The sequence below is a fragment of the Carcharhinus amblyrhynchos genome, chromosome 34 (genome assembly GCF_965287045.1).
Source record: "Carcharhinus amblyrhynchos chromosome 34, sCarAmb.v2.hapA, whole genome shotgun sequence".
Taxonomy (NCBI): domain Eukaryota; kingdom Metazoa; phylum Chordata; class Chondrichthyes; order Carcharhiniformes; family Carcharhinidae; genus Carcharhinus; species Carcharhinus amblyrhynchos.
This window is the reverse complement of record NC_137357.1, coordinates 22,121,513-22,143,894: the sequence shown is the minus strand read 5'-3', so window position 1 is coordinate 22,143,894 and position 22,382 is coordinate 22,121,513. Positions and strand designations below refer to the sequence as shown.

Here is a 22,382-nt window from a genome sequence, read left to right as displayed (position 1 = left end):
GCTGCCAGCTTGATCCCAAGGAGACCTTTTGACTTTAAAGAATGCAAATTATATTCACACAAAAGTATTATTTGATTTGATGGGGGACTGAAAACATTTGAAACAAAATCACAACATGACAGATGCTGAAAATCAGAAATAAAAACTGAAAGTGCTGGAAAAACTCACAGTCTGGCAGTTTCTGTAGAGAGAGAAGCATTTTGAGACAAAATTACTTCTTCAGAACTGAAGAGAAATAGAAATGTGATGGGTTTTGAAACAGAAATCATGTCATGTTGGCTCATCAAAGACAGTGCATTTCTCCAGTTAATTCTGATGAGATTTTTGTGCTGCCAAGTGGAATGGACAGGAGGATTGCAAGGTGGTCCATGGAAATATTTCCATATTAAGTTAAATTGCAAGTTGCTTCCGCAGAATTGACAATGAGACCATAACACAGTGACGTAACAATTCAAAACCAAAAGAGAAGTTGCTGGAAAATCTCAGCAGCTCTGGCAGTATCTGCAAGGAGAGAAAAGAGCTGATGCTTCGAGTCCAGATGACCCTTTGTCAAAGTTCCCTCCTTACTGATGCTGCCAGAGCTGCTGAGATTTTCCAGCATTTTCTCTTTTGGTTTCAGATTCCAGCATCTGCAGTAATTTGCTTTTATCCAGACGTAACAATTCAACTCTGATCACACAATTGTTACAGTGCATATGGAATTCATTTTGATCCGCAGTGTCTGTATCAGGTCTCCAACATCCATTTCTCTTGCCTTCTCCCCTCTCTACAACCTCGCACTTTCTCCCTTTTCAGATAGCTGTCCAGTTTCCTTTTGATTGGCTCAATTGGGATGGCATAGTGGCACATGGGTAGCACAGTGGTTAGTACTGCTGCCTCACAGCATCAGGGACCTGGGTTCGATTCCTGGCTTGGGTCACTGTGTGGAGTTTGCATGTTCTCCTTGTGTCTGTGTGGGTTTCCTCCAGGTACTGCTGTTTCCTCCCACAGTCGAAAGATGTGCAGGTTAGGTTGATTGGCTGTGCTAAATTGCCCTTTAGTAGGGGAACTAGTCAGGGTAAATGGGAATTGGGCCTGGGTGGGATTGTGATCGGTGTAGACTTGGTGGGCTGCATGAACTCCTCCTATACTGTTGGGTTCTATGTGCCTACCTCCAGTGCATGGTCTGAACATGCAAGACCCTAACCACTTGCTGCATGCAAAAGCTTTTCTCTATGTCGCTACTGCCTCTTATACTGGTAACTTGAATTCTGAGCCCTTGCCTTCTTGAGGCTTGGCCAAACTATCTCGACCCCTCATGATTTTCCATACCTCTGTCAAACCTCCTCTCAGTCTTTTCTCTCAGGAGAACAGTCCTAACTTGAAGGTTGTTCAGCCGAGAGGTAAAAGACTGCCTCTTGTTTTCTGAAATTAAGGGCCAATTTTAAGCATTGGTTTTAGTTGTCTGTCTCTGTTTGGAGGGTAAATGACGAGAGCTGATAGCGATCAATGAATGAATGAATGGATGCAGTGGCTGCCGGCTTCCCATACTCGCTGCTGTTGCTGCAGTGAGAGGGCGCCACCGCAGAGCGGCAGCAGCGAGCGGTTTGCGGGGCCACCTGAGCAGCGGGATCAAGATGGCGGCGGTGGAGAAGCTGGGCTTCCACGAGATGGGCTTGGAGGAGAGACTGTTACAGGTAGAGAGAGGGAGAGGGGAATGAAGGCTGGAGAAAGAGACAGGTTAGAGAGGGGGGGATAGAGAGAGAGAGTTAAATGACGGAGCGATGCAGTCTGCAGGAGGCGGTGGCATAGCGTTTGGAACTGGGCCCGGAGCTGTGGGATATACCGGGACAGGGGGGTTAGTGAGCCCGGGGAGGGGGAGGCGGAGAAGGAGGGGGAGGGGGAGGCGGAGAAGGAGGGGGAGGGGGAGGCGGAGAAGGAGGGGGAGGCGGAGAAGGAGGGGGAGGGGGAGGCGGAGAAGGAGGGGGAGGGGGAGGCGGAGAAGGAGGGGGAGGCGGAGAAGGAGGGGGAGGCGGAGAAAGAGTGGGGGGCTGAGAGGAAGGGGAGGGGGTGCTGGGAGGGAGGGGAGGGGGGGGCTAGGGGGGAGGGGAGGAGGAGGGGGGGAGAAGGAGGAGGAGGGGGAAGGAGAGGGGGGGAGAAGGGGGAGGGGAGGAAGAGGGGGGAGAAGGGGGAGGGGAGGAGGAGGGGGGTAGAAGGAGGAGGAGGGGGAAGGAGAGGGGGGGAGAAGGGGGAGGGGAGGAGGGTAGAAGGAGGAGGAGGGGGAAGGAGAGGGGGGGAGAAGGGGGAGGGGGGGGGGAGAAGGGGAGGGGAGGAGGAGGGGGGTAGAAGGAGGAGGAGGGGGAAGGAGAGGGGGGGAGAAGGGGGAGGGGAGGAGGAGGGGGTAGAAGGAGGAGGAGGGGGAAGGAGAGGGGGGGAGAAGGGGGAGGGGAGGAGGAGGGGGTAGAAGGAGGAGGAGGGGGAAGGAGAGGGGGGGAGAAGGGGGAGGGGAGGAGAGGGGGGGAGAAGGGGGAGGGGAGGAGAGAGGGGGAGGGGAGGAGAGGGGGGGAGAAGGGGGAGGGGAGGAGAGAGGGGGAGGGGAGGAGAGGGGGGGAGAAGGGGGAGGGGAGGAGAGGGGGAGAAGGGGGGGAGGAGAAGGGGGAGGGGGGAGGAGAAAGGGGAGGGGGGCGAGGAGGGGGGGAAGGGGGAGGGGGGCGAGGAGGGGGGGAAGGGGGAGGGGGGCGAGGGAGGGAGGGGGGAGGAAGGGGAGGGGGGCTGGGAGGGAGGGGGGAGGAAGGGGAGGGGGGGCTGAGAGGAAGGGGGGAGGAAGGGAAGGGGAGGGGGGGCTGAGAGGAAGGGGGGAGGAAGGGAAGGGGAGGGGGGGCTGAGAGGAAGGGGGGAGGAAGGGAAGGGGAGGGGGGGCTGAGAGGAAGGGGGGAGGAAGGGAAGGGGAGGGGGGGCTGAGAGGAAGGGGAGAGGGGGGAGGAAGGGGAGAGGGGGCAGCGGCCTGGGAGGAAGTGGGGGTGGGGGAAGCGGGGGGTGGGGGACGGGCTGGGAGGAAGGTGGGGTGGGGGACAGGGGGTGACGGGCCGGGAGGAAGGGGGGGTGGGGGACGGGCCGGGAGGAAGGGGGGTGCGGGCTGGGGGGGTGGAGGACGGGCCAGGAGGAAGGGAGGTGCGGGGGACGGGCCGGGAGGAACTGGGGGGGAGGAAGGGGGCGGGGGGGGGGCGGGAGGAAGTGGGGGGCGGCGGGGGGGGCGGGAGGAAGGGGGGGGGGCGGCGGGGGACGGGCCAGGAGGAAGGGGGGGCGGGAGGAAGGGGGGGCGGCGGGGGACGGGCCAGGAGGAAGGGGGGGGGGCGGGGGGGGGGGGGGCGGCGGGGGACGGGCCAGGAGGAAGGGGGGGGGGGCGGCGGGGGACGGGCCAGGAGGAAGGGGGGGGGCGGCGGGGGGGGGGCCAGGAGGAAGGGGGGGGCGGGAGGAAGGGGGGTGCCGGGAGGAAGGTGGGTGCGCGGGGGGGGGGGGGGGGGGGGAAGGTGGGTGCGGGCGGGAGGAAGGGGGGGCTGGGGGGCGGGCCCAGAGGAAGGGGTGGTGGTGGACGGGGGGCGGGCTGGGAGGAAGGGGGGTGTGGGCTGGGGGGGAAGGGGGGTGGGGGGGGGGGGCGGGCTGGGGGGAAGGGGGGTGGGGGGGGCGGGCTGGGAGGAAGGTGGGGCGAGGGGGGCGGGCTGGGAGGACGTGGGGGTTGGGGGCGGGCTGGGTGGAAGGGGGGTTAAAGGAGGGTGTTGAGTTGAGGTGTGGGGTTCAGGAATGGGTTGTGAGGTTAGTTGGGGGGAGGATTGTGTGGGGGGGGGAGCAGGAGCTGAGTAGAGATAGACAGATTAATCGTTCTGGGTCATGAAAGCTTGAGGAAATCTCAACAGCAGTTGCAAATCATCACTGCGGGGGCCTTACAACATAATACATTAAGATGGAATTCTCATTACCATCAGTAGCGCTGTCATTGTGGTTCATTTTGCCGAATATCCAAGAGCAATATGCAGCAAACACTTTTTTCAAAATTGAATGGGACAGACTCCCGTGGAATCCAGCTGGGGCATTTGAAGAATGAGGGTGTATGTGAAGGCTAGTGGGGGTGAGTTGAGCTGGGCAGCTCCAAATATGCATGTTGACTGAATGAACAGCTGTATTTGTCACATTCTTCAGGCCATTGCGAACCTCAATTGGGCTGAACCGACCTTGATCCAGGAACAAGCCATTCCCTTGGCACTGGAGGGAAAGGATCTACTGGCCAGAGCACGTACTGGCTCAGGAAAAACTGCAGCGTATGCCATCCCCATCATTGAACATCTTCTTAACACCAAAAAGGTAAATAAATTCCTGCAGAGACTTTATTTGCCTTGCTTTTTAATGGCAAAAGACCTATCAGTTTTGTGGGATCAGTTTTGGATTAGTTTCCTGCAATTGGTGCAGACATTGATTTGATTTATTATTGTCACATATATACAATGAAAAGTATTGTTTCTTGTGCGCTATACAGACAAAGCATACTTACATAGAGAAGGAAAGGAGAGAATGCTGAATGGTGTGTTACAGTCATAGCTAGGGTGCAGAGAAAGGTCAACTTAATATGAGGTAGGCCCATTCAAGAGTCTGATGGCAACAGGGAAGAAGCTGTTCTTGAGTTGGTTGGTACATGATCTCAGACTTTTGTATTTTTTTCCCGATGAAGGTGGAAGAGAGAATATTGGTGTGTGTGGGGTCCTTGATTGTGTTGACTGCTTTTCCAAAGCAGCGGGAGGTGTAGATGGAGTCAACAGGTGGGAGGCTGGTTTGTGTGATGGACTGTGCCACGTTCACAATGCTTTGTAGTTTCTTGCGGTCTTGGTCAGAGCAGGAGCCATGCCAAACTTAAAGAATGCTTTCCATGGTGCATCTGTAAAGATTGTTGAACGTTGTAGCTGACGTGCCAAGTTTCTTTAACCTCCTGAAAAAGTAGAGACGTTGGTGGGCTCACTTAACTATAGTGTCGGCATGGAGGGACCAGGACAGGTTGTTGATGGTGTGGATACTAGAAACTTGAAGCTCTCAACCATTTCCACTTCTTCCCCGTTGATGTAGACAGGGGCATGTCCTCCACTACACTTTGTGAAGTCAATGACTATCTCCTTCATTTTGCTGACATTGAGAGAGAGATTATTGATGTTGCACCTGTTCACCAGATTCTCTATCAGTTTGCAATTGGTTTAAGGAGTTATGGCCAGACTGCACTTTTGACCAAAATGTGCTCGTTTCTGTCTTTCCCATCTTGGAAGTCATTGAGTCTTATCATAGCTGCTGACTGAAATCAGCAAGTAGTTGCATTGGAGGTTGCCAGCAAGTTTGTTCATGCTTCCCTTGTATAGCCAGTGATGGAGTGTGCATTTATCTCCATTCATCCTCAGCAGCATGAGATTCTCACCCTCAGCACGTGTAGTTCAGGGAGGTTTAACTTAGTGCATTCACTTCTGAGTTGTTGACAATATAGAGCAAACTGAGTGCAGGAACCAAGTTAGGAGGTGGAACTTGCCCATTTCTGCTGCGGACTGGCAGTGGAGCACTTAGTATTGGTGATACTGGTGACAAAGCTGGATTTAAACCCTATCTGTTTCTCAAGTCAGCTTGTGAGCAGGCAGTGCGAGCCCTTGTGCTGGTCCCCACAAAGGAGCTGGGCCAGCAAGTACAGCAGATGATCCGACAACTCACCTCATGTTGTGCGCGGGATGTTCGAGTGGCTGATGTCTCAGGACAAGCGGATGTATCTGCACAGAGGTATGAAATAAGAGGGCATGTTGTTTGGGCATTGTTTTTTATTTGTCACTGCGTGCGCCTTTTCAGTATTGCTTCTCTTGTTTCAGGCCAATCCTAATGGAGAAACCTGACATTGTAATTGGAACGCCTTCCCGTATTCTGCTTCATTTGGAACAGCATACCCTGAACCTGTGCACTTCACTGGAGATGCTTGTGATTGATGAGGCTGATCTGCTCTTCTCTTTTGGGTTTGAAAATGACCTGAAGAACTTGCTTGGGTAAGTTGCTTTTTTTTTTCAGCCTGTTGCTCAAAGTCATGAGAGAACTGGACAGAGTGGAAGGTTTGCAAACCAGAGCATCCCAATTTAAGGTGAATGGCAAAACAACCTCGGACAACATGAGGAAATTTTTTTGCACAGCAAATGACGAGGTTCTGGAATGCATTGCCTGTGTGTATGACCGAGGTTCATAAAATTGGGGCTTTCAGAATTAGATAACCATCTGAAGAGAAAAAGATAGGGAGGAATATGGGGAGTAGGTGATTAAGGGGAGTGAACGGAGTTGTTCTTGTCGAGAGCTAGCCCAGACAAGCTGGGCTGAATGGCTTCTTAAGTACTCCCATAATTCAATGATTCTGTTGCATGGTTGGCTTCCCACCTGACTTTGTATTTTATTGAAGAGCTGTTGCTGTGAAGTGAGATTTTTGACTTGCAAGTTATCTCCATTACTTTCGAGCAACTTATCTTTGACCTTATTCTGGTTGGCAGAGACTGTCCCACAGATGAGTGATACTAGAATTGCGTATATCAGCAATTTGGAGCATGTGACACATCTCAGCATGGGCTGTTATGTGAGGAGGGCTTTTCAGTTGTGGCCTTGTTACCGTTGGGAACAATTGGAGGTGCTGATTTTGGCACGGTGTACAAGGTCTGTGTCACGTTATTGAAGGGCATTATGGCCCTTCCTTTATTTCTGACGGTTTATTTAGCACCAGTGTGCCCGATATGTTCAGTGACAACACCTTTGCAAAGAGCGCTGCTCCCTTGGGCAAGCTGTGTGGATCTGTTCATTTGTGGTCGGAAATGTGCCACTTGGTCCAACTTCTGCCACTGTACTTCTGTTTTAGTACAAGTGTCCACTGGAGATGAGATTTACTGCTAAATGTGTGAAATTCTTGAAAAAGCTCACTGCCTGCACTTTTTTTGTGTGATATGCCGATCATTGTTACTGTTGTAATATTTGTAACATTAGGGCCACACTTGGTCATTGATGTAAAAGCTGGAGTAAATGTTCAGTGGGCATTCTGACTGCTTGCAGGCATCTTCCGAAGATTTATCAAGCATTCTTGATGTCAGCCACGTTTAATGAGGATGTTCAGGCCCTGAAGGAATTGGTGCTTCACAATCCAGTAAGAAATCTTTTGAAGAATCATGTGATTTGATTTGATTTATTATTGTCACATGTATTGGGATACAGTGCAAAGTATTGTCTCTTGTGTGCTATACAGTCAAAACATATATGGGGAGAAGGAAAGGGAGGGTGCAGTGTGTATAATCATAGCTAGGGTGTAGAGAAAGATCAGCTTAATTTATGGTAGGTCCATTCAAAAGTCATCTGCAGCAGAGAAGGAGCTGTTTTTGAATCTGTTGGTATGTGACCTCAGACTTTTGTATCTTTTTCTGACAGAAGAAGGTGGAAGAGAGAATGTCCAGGGTGTATGGTGTCCTTAATTATGGTGGCTGCTTTTCCGAGGCAGAATCAATGGATGGGAGGCTGGTTTGAGTGATGGACTGGGTTACATTCATGACCCTCTGTAGTTTCTTGTGGTCGTGGTCCGAATAGGAGCCATAGCAAGCTGTGATACATCTGGAAAGGATGCTTTCTCATATGTGAGAAACCCAGTGTCAGCCTCGCCCGAGAGTTAGTTCCCTTGCCTCTGAATCATGAAATTGATGGTTCTATCCCCATTCTGGAACCTAAGCGTGTATTACACGCTTCAGTTAGAGGCCCGGCAGAGCGCTCAGACTTTGAGATGAGACATTAATCTGAGACGTCATCTGCCTGTTTGGACATTCTTGGAAAGATCCAATGCTATGTATTTAAAGACAAACAAGGGGGAGTTCTCTCAACATTTCTCCCTCACCAACATGACCCTGAATCAGCTTGCAAGTCTTTGTCTCATTATCTTGGCTGCCAAGTTCACTAACAGAAGTGTGATGATATACTTTAGAAAGTGATATATTTGACGCAAGGCAGTTTGGGGTGTCCTGTTCGGGTGTCTTGTTAAGTATGAAGATGAGTAAATGCTCTAACCAAGGAGATACAGCAAACAAACCACCATAAATACAAGTTACTCTGTTGGGTGGACTGTGCAATCTGCCTCAATATCCCAGTTTTGAAAATACAGTCTCTCCATGAGGAATTAAGCTTTTTGTCCTGAATGCAGGATGGTGTGTAACACCTTGTGAATGCAGTGTGAGAGAGATTGCCAAGCTAAAGATGGATAAATTGCTTCATTCTGGAGCAGGGCACTGATGGACAAGCAGATTGTCATGTGTGTGTCTTCATTTGTATATCCTAACCTGATTTCCTTTTACCAACAGGTGATTCTCAAGTTACGAGAGTCTCAGCTCCCAGACAGCTCACAGCTGACCCAGTACCAAATTAAATGCGAGGAAGAGGAGAAGTTCCTGCTGATTTACACATTACTCAAACTCTCCCTTGTCCGTGGCAAGACCATCATTTTTGTGAATTCCATCGATAGGTGCTACCGACTGAAACTGTTCTTGGAGCAGTTCAGCATTTTATCATGTGTCCTAAACTCAGAGTTACCAGTGCAGTCCAGGTAGGGCATCTCTTGAATAAAAGTGCTGCTGTTTGCTTTCATTCTCTGTGTGGGCATGTGTGCGTACGTGCCTCACTTTCTCTGCACTGTGCGCAGCAAACACTCAGGAAATGTGGAAAGAAACTGGTTTTAAAAGACAGGTGACGAACCCGATCTGTGAAGTTGGGGAGTGAATCGCATTACTCAAATATTTGACTGCTGTTTCTCTATCAGGTGCCATATCATCAGTCAGTTCAATCAAGGTTTCTATGATTACATCATTGCCACAGATGAACATAGTCTGACCAGCGCAGAGAGGCAAAAGCACAAAAAGAAACTCAGTAAAGGAGCAAAGTAAGCATTGCTAATTTTGTAATTTTTGAAGATCTGGTGCTTTACAATGAAGGATTATCCCAGTGACCTAAAATTGTTTTGTAAACCCTGGATTTCTGCTGGTTTCATTACTTTAACTTGTGAAGAGTTTGAGGCTCTTGAGCTGGGTTGTCCTCCTTTGAGCTTGGAGTCTTGATTGCACGAGTTTAGCTTCTGGATGCCTGTCAGGTCTAATTTGCACCATGTCAATAACTTTCCTTTCTCTCCAATGCCAACATATAATGTCTGGCTGGTCCCCGCCTAACCCTGGAACAATGGCAGCATACTCTACCCAAGGAAAGGAAGTAACTGGGATTGTATTCCGTGGTCCACTACTTCATTTATAAAAGCCCCGCCAGTACTGACCCAGGACGGTGGTTTGTTTGCTGTGCCTCCTTGGTTGGAGCAATTACTTATCTTCGTACTTAACAGGTCTCTCTCCTTCTGTTTCAGAGTGAAGGATCGTGAATATGGGGTCTCCCGTGGTGTAGATTTTCAGAATGTGTCAAATGTCATTAACTTTGACTTTCCACTCACAGTGGAGTCGTACATACATCGTGTTGGCAGGTGAGATTTATAGAACATAGAACATTACAGCGCAGAACAGGCCCTTCGGCCCACGATGTTGTGCCGACCAGTTAAAAAACAATGACCCTCTAACCTAAACCAAACCCTTACCATCCATAAACCTATCCACGGATCTCTTAAACGCCCCCAAACTAGGCGCATTTACAACTGCAGCAGGCAGGGCATTCCAATCCCTCACCACCCTCTGGGTAAAGAACCTACCCCTGACATCCGTCCTATAACTACCACCCCAATTTATGGGTACTTCTGCAACAAATGTTTTTCCCAGATTCTCATGTATAGCTACCTTTACTTAAGGACTTTCCTAATGCTAGTTGTGTTTACTTTTATAAGTGGTGAGGTGGATAATAAAACTTGTACTTCCATTTCTTCTTACAGGACAGCCCGTGCTGATAAGCAGGGAACGGCATTAACGTTCGTGTCTCATACGGAATTTCCACTGCTACAGCAAGTCGAGGAAGGGCTAACTGGAGGTTTGTGTTGGACATGTTAATCCTTTTTGCTCCATGTTGCTGTCAGGAATAGCGTTTGGTGAAGCAGAAAGATAGAATGTGAATCCGTGTTTGTTGCTCAAAGCCACTGATGCCCAGGTGAAAGGGCTGATCAGAAACTAATCTTCCCAAGAGGGGAGAGTTGTCAAGTTCAGTCAGTGCTTTCTCTCTCTCTCTCTCTCTCTTTTCCTTGCATCCCAACTTCAGAGCCATTTTGCATTCCCAATGGTGTTAGTCCTCTGCAAAGAGGACTGACGACCCTCTTGTCAATAGTGACATGAGGTCAAATCCTACCGAGGCAGCTCATGGAATTTAAATTATATAATTAATTGAAAAGATAAGGAGGTAGAAATCCAGTCTGAGTAATGGTGACCATGAAACAACCAGACTGTTATGTAAATTCATCTGGTTCACTGATGTCCTGAAGGGAAGGAAGTCTTCTCTCCTAACTTGGTCAGCCTAAGTGTGACTCTGAATCTGCAGCAGTGTGGTTGAAATGACCTAGCAAGGCAGTTGTTTCAAACTGTACAGAAAAGTCAAACAAGAATGAAAGCAAACTGGCATTGAAACGAGCAAGGCACAGCCTGATGTTCAGATTAAAGGGCTGATCAGAAGCTAAATCTCAGTTACATTGGAGAAGAATTGTCAAGTGCAGTTGGTGCTCTCTCACTGCAAGGTGTTAATCACAGACATCCAGGGCAAAGTATCCGACAGGGTTCTGAAAGAAATGGCGGAGGTGATAGTGGATGCCTTGGTGGTTATTTTCCAGACGTCGCTGGATTCCGGGGAAGTGCCGGAAGATTGGAAAGCGGCTAATGTTACGCTGTTGTTTAAGAAGGGTGCCAGGCAAAAGGCGGGGAATTATAGGCCGGTTAGTTTAACGTCTGTTGTAGGTAAAATGTTAGAATCCGTCATGAAGGAGGAAATAGCGAGGCATCTTGAGGGGAATTGCTTGATAGAGCAGACGCAGCACGGTTTCGTTAAGGGGAAGTCGTGTCTGACGAATTTACTGGAGTTCTATGAGGATGTGTCTAGGGCGGTGGATAGAGGAGAGCCAGTGGTTGTGGTCTTTCTTGATTTTCAGAAGGCGTTTGACAAGGTACCTCACAGGTTATTGCAGAAGGTAAGGGGGCATGGAGTTGGGGGTAGGGTGTTAGCGTGGATAGAGGATTGGTTGTCAAATAGGAGGCAGAGAGTGGGGGTCAATGGGTGCTATTCGGATTGGCGGTTGGTGACTAGTGGAGTGCCCCAGGGGTCGGTGCTGGGGCCTCATCTATTTACCATTTATATAGATGATCTGGAGGAGGGAACCGAGTGTATGGTGTCGAAATTTGCTGATAACACCAAGATTGGAGGAACGGCAAATTGTGCAGAGGGTGTGGAGAGTCTGCAGAAGGATCTAGATAGGCTGGGCGAATGGGCCAGGAGCTGGCAAATGGAATTTAATGTTGGCAAGTGCGAGGTGGTCCACTTTGGTAGGAATAATGGTAGGAAGGATTATTACTTACGTGGAGAAAAACTGCAGCATGCGACGGTGCAGAGGGACCTCGGGGTCCTTGTGCATGAGTCGCAAAAACCAAACTTGCAGGTGCAGCAGGTGGTCAGGAAGGCGAATGGGATGCTGGCCTTCATAGCGAGGGGGATTGAATATAAAAGTAGGGAGGTCTTGCTGCGGCTATATAGGGCATTGGTGAGGCCACAGCTGGAGTACTGTGTGCAGTTTTGGGCACTGTACTTACGCAAGGATATTTTGGCCTTGGAGGGAGTGCAGAGGAGGTTTACTAGGCTGATGCCGGAGTTGAGGGGGTTGAGCTACGAGGAGAGGCTGAATAAACTAGGCTTGTACTCGTTAGAGTTTAGAAGAATGAGGGGAGATCTCATTGAGACATATAAGATGATGAATGGGATGGATAGGATAGAGGTGGAGAGACTCTTCCCACTCAGAAAGGACAGTAGGACTAGGGGGCACAGCCTCAAGATAAAGGGGGGTGCAGTTTAGAATGGAGTTGAGGAAGAACTTCTTCACTCAAAGGGTGGTGAATCTCTGGAATTCTCTGCCCGTTGAAGTGGTGGAGGCTGCCTCGCTAAATATTTTTAAGACGTGGGTTGATGGGTTTTTGATAAGAGGGGGGATTAAGGGTTATGGGGAGAGGGCGAGAATGTGGAACTGAACCACGACAGATCAGCCATGATCTTATCGAATGGCGGGGCAGGCTCGAAGGGCCAGATGGCCTACTCCTGCTCCTATTTCTTATGTTCTTATGACTTGATTGCCGCCCAATCTGCCACTTCAAATATTCGCCCCTTCCACTATCGGTGCATAATGGCAGCATTTGTACCATCTACAAGATGCACTGTAGCAACTCACTTAATCTCCTTTGACAGCAGTATAACCCCAACATTTACAAAGACAAATAGCAGCAGAAGCATGGGAGTACCACTACCTGCAGAATGAGCCCTCCAAACCACACACCATTCGGATTTGGAACTTTATTGCCTTTGCTTCACTATTGTTGCATCAAGATCATTTTCTAACAGCACAGTGGGGTGTACCTGCAGTACATGGACTGCAGTGGTTCAAGAAGGTGGCTCAGAGTGCTTGGAGCTGAGCAACAAACATTGACGTTGCTGAAAATCCTCACGTGCCATGTTGGCTTAGAAAATGCAATTCTGTCACAGCAGAACTAAAAAGTACTTTGCTCATTTTCATGATCTGTGTTTGAAAGTGGCTCAGTGAGAAGTCCTGTTGTTGCCGTTTTCAGTGTTGAGGAGAACTCTGACTATACGGAGTCCTGACCACGACCCTGAGAAATGTGCAGTATCTCTCTGACCAGCCCTATGCCATTCACTAGATATAAAGGGACATGAAATGAGGCATCAATATCCTGCTCTTTGTCCTGCTGGGTTTAATACAAGTATTTGCTGTAACTGTGCTCAGATAGTAGAAGTAAAACCTTGTGTAGAATGTTGCAGCACAAGCCATCCCATTAATGCTTTCACTGTTCGTCCTGCCTCTTGTATTTTGTCCTCCTTCGTGGAGATAAGTTTATCTCGCTGTCTGGTTGCAGACTGCACATGATCTTTCAGCAACTGTTTTGTAATTGTTTTGTGTTCTTTGTTCAACATTGACAGAAAATTTGGACTGTGCTTTGAAACCCTACCAGTTTCGCATTGAGGAGATTGAGGGTTTCCGTTATCGCTGCAAGGTATGGCAATCGTGGAGGGCATGGAACTAGCTGGTTCTGTTACATTGCCTTATCCAGACTCCAAGGTTTGAGATATTCGTATTGTAACATCAGCAAGGGCATTGCATTGTACTGGGACCTTTGTAGGCGAGAAATTTAAACACAATTCAACATCAGAGTTCAGGAAACAGCACACTGTTGAGTTTATTTATTAGTTACAAGTAGGCTTACATTCACACTAATTCTTTGTTGCCTCTGCATTTAATATCTGCCTGAAATTTTGAACTGGAAAGCTACCCAATTTCCTGGTGCAATGAAATCCAAGAAAGCCTTTTGTATACGTTTGGAAAATTAAGGGCTTACCAGGGCCAGCTTCTCAACCAGCCTTGGTTCAAATATGAGGTCACACAACCAAACAGTGTACAAAGCCATGTAATCAAACACATTTTCTCTCCATTCATATTCTCCGTCGGGACTTAGTCCCAACTCATATTCCTCTGCAGCTCCTTTGCCAGGCCCTCAGTTGGGATGACTCTGTTTGACTCCTTTTTTTATTTGCACTCTGTGTGATGTCTTCTGGGAAACATACTGCACGCCTTGTGCAGTCCTGGCTGAGAGGAAGTGTAGAGACATAGAGAGCCTGTTCTCCATTCAGCTCACTGCTGTGTTGCAATGTTTAATATTTATGTACTTCAACTATATGAATTCAGAGCTGCATTCTTATGAATATTAAAATGCAGCGAATATTATAAAGCACTCTGAAGAATGGATGTTCATAGAATCCCCCAGTGCAGAAGGAGTCCATTCAGCCTGTCGAGTTTGCACTGACAATAATCCCATCTAGGCTTTATCCCTGTAACCCCACACAATTACCTTGCTAATCCCTGCAATCTACACATCCCGGGACAAGGGGCAATTTAGCATGGCCAATGCACCAAACCTGCACGCACATCTTTGGACTGCTCTTATATTCTGAGAGGCAGTGGGCGCTTAAGCATCTGATCTTAATTACTCCATCGTTGGCCATCAATACCTGGTTTGGCCCTAAATTCCCTCCCTAAACCATACTACCTCTTTTTCTCTCTTTCTCCATTTAATATGCTCCTTAAAACCTAGTCCTTTGGTAAAATTTTTTGTCTTAATATCACTCATGTTTCAACATTATGTAATTTATTTTGTTAGAGGCACAAGTTGTTCTAGGAAGGAAGGTTCTACTCTTGTCATTTAATATTTGATTTTGGGAGATTGTGTTTTTCCATGCTGTACCGATAATGTATTTTCACTTCTTTGCAGGATGCCATGCGTTCTGTTACCAAACAATCAATTAAAGAGGCTCGGCTGAAAGAAATCAAACAGGAACTGCTCAACTCGGAGAAACTGAAGGTGTGAAACAGTGCTGCTCTCTTAAACCTCTTATGCTCATCTGCATGAGATTGAGAAGAAGCTCCAAAAATAAGTCTGGGGGAAAAGCTGGTACAGTAAAAATGTTTGTGTTTTTGTGATGTTCTTTAATGAACTTGATGCTCTGTTTTTGTAGACCTATTTTGAGGACAATCCGAGAGACCTTCATTTGTTGCGACACGATAAACCTCTGCACCCGGCTATTGTGAAACCGCACTTGAAGAATGTACCACCCTATCTGAGTGAGTAACCTATGCAGTGACACACACACACACAGACACTCCCATGTATCTGTGTCAGAGTATAAATTCCTGCAGTGTGTGGATTCCACTGGAATAAAATACTGTCACTCCGGAATATAGAGCTGTTCAGAGGGAATGAGCTAGAAAGAAAGCATTTGGTGCTGGAGTGTACAGATGCTGTTTACATATGATGTACACTGAAATGAAGGTCCGGGAGCTGTACGAGTGACCAGTTAAAGAGAATATTTAAGAATGGATTTTTCACTCTGTTGTCAGCACCTGCTGGAGGTGTAGTCTCTGAAATTATGTAGATCCTGCCTGTGATTTATTTTTGATTTATTAAATCCTGACCATGAGGGGTCCCCATGTTTTTGATGTGTAGCACTTGGGGTACCAGCATCACGCAGTTTGAGCACTGTCAAAACCTGGAAAACGGTTTTGGGATAATCTGTTTTGTGCAATCACACTTTGCTTGATGAATACAGAGACAGCTTATTCATTGGCCATTCTCACACTTGGGTAACTTGGGGAATTAATGCAGTCTTTTCAATCTCAGTCTTCAAGGTCATGACTCTCAATTCCTTTGCAGTTGATTCTGAACCAACCCAATTTCAGTTTTGTACCATATCAACCCCAGGATGAGACTTGATATTGCAACCATAGAAGCACAGTTTACAGTGAAAATAAATGTGTAGACTGAAAGAGTTCAGTAAGCCCTTTAGAAATAATGTGAAGCTGAACTTAAAATAGAAAAATATGAAATGCAGGAGGATAAAAAACTGAATGAGAGAGATGATCTTTTTTTCCTGTGTATTTTACCAGCAGTACACAGCTGATAAAACTCACTGAATTGAACAAAATTAAGACAGCTGCAGTGCATTTACTTGTTCACGGCATGTGCTAGGTGGAACATTCTCTGCCTACCCTACCTTGAAGTTAGATCGGCTGATTACATAAATGTTCGGGTAGAAGGGAACAGAAAAAAGATGAATCGTAGAAAAATTTGTTCAGCTGTTGGACTTGGAAGGGAAGTGCGACTCAAAATTGTGTCCATGGGCAACATGAAGCCAACAGTGTTGAAGGAAATTGTAAGTTAATTGAATGGGCACAGCAATCAATTTTAATATTGGAAGAAGATTCAGAATACTTGTGCAGAATGAAGGCAGGCTGAGTAGCACCTGAGAAGATGATTTTGGCCAAGTTGTTCCTATGTTGTTGGGGAAAGAGAAATATTACCGTGAGGAACAGCAGACTCTATTTATGATTTTTATCAATAATTTGGAAGAGGGGGCTGAAGGGTGGGTTAGTAAATTTGCTGATGACACCAAGATTGGCGGAGTGGTGGATGAGGTGGAGGGCTCTTGCAGGCTGCAAAGAGACATTGATAGGATGCAGAGCTGGGACGAAAAGTGGCAGATGGAGTTTAACACTGAAGTGTGAGGTGATTCATTTTGATAGGACAAACTTGAATGTGGATTACAGGGTCAACAGCAGGGTTCTGAGGAATGTGGAGGAACAGAGAGATCTTGGGATTCGTATCCACAGATCTCTGAAGGTTGCCACTCAAGTGGATAGAGCCGTGAAGAAGGCTTACAGTGTGTTCGTGTTTATTAACAGGGGGTTTGAGTTTAAGAGCCGTGGGGTTATGCTGCAACTGTACAGGACCTTGGTGAGGCCACATTTGGGAATATTGTGTTCAGTTCTGGTCCCCTCACTATAAGAAGGATGTGGAAGCATTGGAGAGAGTGCAGAGGAGATTTCCCAGGATGCTGCCTGGTTTGGAGGGTAGGTCTTATGAGGAAAGGTTGAGGGAGCTGGGGCTTTTCTCTTTAGAGCAGAGGAGGATGAGAGGCGACTTAATAGAGGTTTACAACTTGATGAGGGGGTTAGAGTGGACAAACAGGGACCATTTCGTTGGGTGGATGTAGCTGTTACTAGGGGGCATAACTGTAAGTTTCATGGTGGGAAATACAGGAGGGGTGTCCGAGGTAGATTCTTTACTCAGAGTGGTTGGGCTGTGGAATACACTGCCTACTGTGATAGTGGAGTCAGACACTTTAGGAACTTTCAAGTGGTTATTGGATAGGCACATGAGCACACCAGAATGACAGAGAGTGGGATAGCTTGATCTTGGGTTTGGACATAGCTTGGCACAACATTGAGGGCCAAAGGGCCTGTACTGTACATTTTGACACTCCGGATAGTGTGTCAAATCTATCCAGATAGATAGATACCCCTGTGTATTACACATGATCTTCATTATCTGTGGGTTGAATAAGAAGTACTTTTCATGAACACTGAATAAAGACTCTGCTTTTTATCTAGTGCCTTTCACAAGCTCAGGACATCCCCAATTGTTTTGGGGGTGACGTATGCTTAAAGTGAGGTATTTGTTATATAAGAAAACAATTGGTTTGTGTTATATAATGTTTGTAGGTAATTGAACCTCTGACTACCTTATTAGACACAACATGAACCAGTCCAGGCTTTTTAACTGTTCATTGTAACATTGGTACAATTAAAAACATCATTACCCTCTGCCCTTCAGCTAAATCAGTGCTATACTTCTAAACTCTGTTTCATAACATCATAGCTGCTCTCAACTTATTAAGTCTTGAAAAGTTGTTTCTGTAACTACTGCCAAATGTGTGTTTGTTTAAAAATTACTAAATCACTCCTGTGAGAATGACTGGCCAAGACCCTCCCACTTTTGATTCTATCTTAATGCTTCAGCTGTCGCACATCTTGGGTCCTGAATAGGCCATTAATGTGTGAAGGTGCTTTGATTGGGGGAAAATTCTGCCAGTTTCAGGTTGGTGAAGTGAATTTTTCTCTAATTAAACAGTTACTGAGATTAGCCTTTCCAAGAAATGTGGGGAACACCCAGACACACTGGTTCCACAGCTCATTTGTCTTGATGTATTACGTACAGTTTGAGAGTAGTTCACAGCAATCCAATGGTTTAGGCACACCATTTAAGTCTTGGATAGATGCATTTTATTGTGTGGTTTAATTGCTCCTTCCATCTGTTTACCAGCATATTGAAGAAGTCACTCGTCGTATCAATGCTTTTCAAGGTTTTTACGTCCAGTTCTGTGACAAATGGCCTTTTTCTGCTCGACCTTCTTTTGGGCTTTCAAATGTTGACTTCCTTTAAGTTCAGTGAGTTCTTACTGAAATACTGGCTGCAGGACTGGACTGCCTAAGTGATGTATCTTCCAACTCCTCAAGAGCGTGAAATCACATTTAAACCAACTTCTGTTCTTGCTGAGTCAAGACTTCTGATGTTATCTTTCACTGTCAGCTTTTAAATGACCAGACAATTAGTTTTGGAGATATCAGTTGAGAATACAGATTGGCTGGGACATGGAGAATTTCCCTTTCACTGCATACTGGCATGGGATCTCATGTTCATCTGATAGGGCATTGGTTTAACATCTGAGACAGTAATAGTGTAGCTTGACTGCTGATTTTAGATTATATGGTCAAATCTCTGGTCTGGAATTTGAAATCATGACATTCAGAGCTGGCAAGAGTGTTACTCACTAAGGAAAGGCTGCCAACTAATACCAATGTGAAATCAGTTAATACCTTCAGCTATTTGAGCCTTTTGCATTTCTGAATCTGTAGAAGTAATATTTTAATTAAAATTCAATTTTCGTCATAAGAATGCTAAAGTGATTATTTTAATCCTTCCAGTTCCCCAAACTTTACGAGGAATTGCTCGCCCTCTCATCAATAAGAGAAAAAAGTGGAGGAAAAAGTTCCTAGAAAGAAATACCCGCAAAAGAAAGGTGAGGGAAAATCGCACTAGCCTCTTTGTTTAAGATCCTAAGATGAAGTGCATCAAGACCAGGAAACTTGACGGCCTGCAGCTCCAACTTTGACAACTTCCCTGGTGTTGGTAGATATTTTGAGTTCCTCCCGCCCTGTTCTTTTGGGATGTGACTTGTATCCACTGCAATGAGAACCAATACAAAATACCTGTTCATTCACCGTCTCATCTTGCATGATAAATTTTAAGTGGAGCAGCACTCACTTTAAATTTTTCTTTCCAACATATTTTAAAGAAACTCTTTGTATTTTAGCTAGCTTTCCCTTGTACTTGAATTTTTTCTGCATCCTCATCTTTTAGCTCTTTCCTGTTTATATTCCATCCATCCATCCATCCAGTTGGCTGACCTGTCACCTGTCTTTAAATTTGATACTGTCTTTAACCTTTTTAGATGGTGGGTTCCACCTTCCTCTTGGAATTTTTCTTTTTTGTTGGAATGTATTCTTTCTGAAATATCCCTGTTGTCTGTATATCTCTTGACCTTTTCCTTAATTTGTCAGTTCACTTGAGCACACTCTGCTTTGATGTCATCGTACTTGGTTTATTTCAGTTCAAAATACTAATCTTAAATTCATTCTTCTCTTCCTCAAACTGTACGTAAAATTCAATCATGTTATGAAGTGATGAGACTTGACTTCATTTGCTTCATATATCAGCATTTAAGACAATGCAGATGAACAGCGGGAAATCACATCATCCTTCAAGCCTTCCCTGCCATTCAAGAGTATCATGGATGAACCACTGCATTAATTTCACTTTCCTGCCAAAGTTAGCTCTATATTTCAAATGAGTGTCCTTAATCCAAATGGATATCTTAATTAACTAGTCACAAGTGACCAGTAATTAATATTCCAGCTATTTCTGCTGCAAATGCTGTAATTGATCACCATGCTGATGCGTATTATTAGTTGATTTCAAATCTGGGTTTATACAATGCATTGTCGAGGACAAAAGTGATTGTGCTGTTGGCATGTTGGAAGATGAGTCTGAACATGATTGTTTTTTCCTTTTTAGCCAAACGTGAAACGGAACCCACTCAAGCATTTCACGTACACAGGAAAAAAGAAAAAGACCAAAAGTGCGAGTTAAAACCACAAAAAGGATTCGACTTTGTGTCCACGTGCCTTACGTTCAGGCTCAGCTGAAGTCTTTGCTTACTTGGAGGCGTCTTAAAATTGACAAAAGCTGCTTTCAAATGGCAGGGGCACAGTTTGTATTTCCCCAGCTTAGTGTCACCTTGGACAGTGGCCTTGATTGAAATGTTTGTCTTAAGTTCTGTGGAACTTTCTTTGTGTCCTAAATTCTTGTAATTTTGCACTTCAAAACTGAATCTTCATTGATGCAATTGGTTTGAGCCGCCTTCAGTTTATTCCCTCAGTACGCACGTTTTAAACTGTCTTGCTTACTGGTTCAGTGAGTGGCCTGTGGCATTTTTAATTACACCCCCCCAACACACACACACACACACACACACACACACACAATTGCTACACATAAACACAATTTTTTTTTGTTCTTGGTTCGATTTGGGTGCTTCCCAAATTGCCGAGGATTTAATTCATATTTGTGAACATATGTCCTTTTCTCAACTTGAATAAACTGAGGTTCGACTCTTTCTTTGACTTCTTGCAGAGAAAATCTTACCTAAATTTCACAAGGCAAATAAGACTGCTCTGAAAACAAGTTTAAGAATAGAAAGTCCAAGAACATAGTCATTCTGCTTGAGGGCTCTATCTCATCCCTGTTGTTCATGCTCTTTCAAGCACATGGTAGTGTACAAAATTGTGTTTTATGTATGAAGAAGAAATTACAAGTTGTAAGGAAAGTAACATTCCAATTAAAATACCTCTTTAAAGAAGTGGTTGGTATCCTACCATCTGAGAGATGATGAGGATGCAACCTCAGAACTTTGAAGTCAGATAAGATCATTTGCTATACTTCAAGTATTAAAAGACTTATATTTTTAAAACAATTTATGGATAAATCTTGTTCTGCAGTCTCACATGTAATCATGATGTGGATATGCCAGCGTTGGACTGGGGTAAACACAGTAAAAAGTCTGACAACACCAAGCTTAAGTCCAACCAATTTATTTGATAGTAAACTCACAAGCTTTCGGGGTTTGTCCCTTCGTCAGGTGAATGGAGAGTTCTGGCCTCAGACAGAGCATATAAAGCACAGACGGTTTACAGATTACTGATTAGAATGCTTGGTTGGAAAGTTACTGATTAGAAGGACTTGAATAGCAGGTTAGGTGTAAAGATTTGCATTCTAATCAGTAATCTGTAAACTGTCTGTGCTTTATATGCTCCGTCTGAGGCCAGAACTCTCCATTCACCTGACGAAGGGGCAAACCCCAAAAGCTTGTGAGTTTACCATCAAATAAATCGGTTGGACTTAAACCTGCTGTTGTCAGACTTTTTACTGTGTCTCACATGTAAGCCACAGATGGTGACGTTGATCTGTGAAACATTATCTCCCCCTACTGTTAAAAGATGGTAGTACTGGAAACTTGAACAAAGTCAATGCATTGCACTGTGTATACCCCACAAGCAGACATGAAAAAATCCCAACACTGTTCTTTTTGAGGTGGCACAGTAATGAGCACTGATTCAATTCGTGGCTTGGGTCACTGTATGTGTGGAGTTTGCATGTTCTCCCTGTCTCTGCATGGGTTTCTTCTGGCTGCGCTCGTTTCCTCCAAGTCCAAAGATGTACAAGTTAGCCATGCTAAATTCTCCCTCAGTGTACCCAAACAGATGCCACGGTGTGGCGACTAGGGGATTTTCACAGTAGCTTCATTGCAGTGTTACTATAAGTCTACTTGTGACTAATGAATACAATATTTAAAGAGGAGGTTTGAACCACTAGTGTGCTGGCCAGTGTTTATTCATGATTCAATATTCCCTTTCTCCTCAGGTAAAGTTGCCATAGTTCCAGATGACCATAAGCTGCTCTCCCCTTTAAAGGGGAACACTGACTGAGGATGATTTTAACCTGAGTCACCACACCTGAGGGGAGGGGCAAGGTTGAGAAGCTGGGGCCTTGATACAGGCCAATACTGAAATTGAACTGTATCATAAACTAGCTGTCCAGCCAGTCGAGCAGACTGACTCCTCAGGTGCCATGTCTTGGAAGAACTTTTGTGACCATGGCTGCCTTTTATTCTGAACAAGATATTGTCGTGGTTTGCTGTTAACCTTCTGCAGGAGACTGCTGCTGTGACTGCCTGCCGTTAGCAGAGCAGAGGCATTTACAGATTGATAAATCAACCTGTTTGTTATAATCTGCTTCTCAAAGCCAGCAAGTCCTGAAATGTAACTTGTGTTTTTGGCTAAGAGGAAGCACTGTGCGACATGACTTCCCCAACCAACATTATTGCAACAAGTTATCTGGTCATGACTGCATCGCTGCTTGTGGCAATTTGCTATGCAAATTGGTTGTTGTGTTTTGTAGATCACAACAACAACGAAGTATTTAATTGAGTATAAAGCACTTTGGGACGTCCTGACGTTGGGAAATACTCTCATAAAGGGAGACTGACTCGAAACTATTGTTGGTTGTTGTAAAAAAAAAATTCTACACCCTGGCCTGGCCTTCACGGGAATCCAGACCTATTGCCCTTTGAAATGGACTCTCAAGGCATTCGGGTGAAGACTTGCCGTTGATGTTCACATCTGTGAA

At 46.0% G+C, this 22,382-nt stretch overlaps 1 protein-coding gene across 2 annotated transcripts; it reads left to right on the top strand.

The window, feature by feature from the left end:
- The first annotated feature begins 1,581 nt into the window (after positions 1-1,581).
- ddx56 (DEAD (Asp-Glu-Ala-Asp) box helicase 56) lies at positions 1,582-20,670 on the top strand. Of its 2 annotated transcripts, XM_080217027.1 has the most exons (14): positions 1,582-1,676; positions 4,177-4,338; positions 5,627-5,781; positions 5,868-6,038; positions 7,078-7,168; positions 8,364-8,605; positions 8,819-8,938; positions 9,410-9,523; positions 9,923-10,017; positions 13,168-13,241; positions 14,514-14,603; positions 14,758-14,863; positions 18,563-18,657; positions 19,713-20,670. In XM_080217027.1, exons 1-14 carry the CDS (start codon positions 1,617-1,619, stop codon positions 19,785-19,787), a joined length of 1,650 nt encoding a protein of 549 aa, XP_080073153.1. In that variant the 5' UTR covers positions 1,582-1,616; the 3' UTR covers positions 19,788-20,670. The 2 variants fall into 2 exon arrangements, with proteins under 2 accessions (XP_080073153.1, XP_080073154.1); XM_080217028.1 differs by lacking the exon at positions 1,582-1,676 and having other exon boundaries at positions 4,223-4,338; positions 5,631-5,781.
- The last annotated feature ends 1,712 nt before the right edge of the window (positions 20,671-22,382 follow it).

What these genes read in the sequence shown, in the direction of transcription:
- ddx56 (XM_080217027.1), top strand. Translation starts at nt 1,617, where the DNA reads ATGGCGGCGGTGGAGAAGCTGGGCTTCCACGAGATGGGCTTGGAGGAG. An exon ending in TGGAGGAGAGACTGTTACAG is followed by an intron (nt 1,677 to 4,176) that starts GTAGAGAGAGGG and finishes CACATTCTTCAG; the next exon opens with GCCATTGCGAACCTCAATTG. An exon ending in ATCTTCTTAACACCAAAAAG is followed by an intron (nt 4,339 to 5,626) that starts GTAAATAAATTC and finishes CTGTTTCTCAAG; the next exon opens with TCAGCTTGTGAGCAGGCAGT.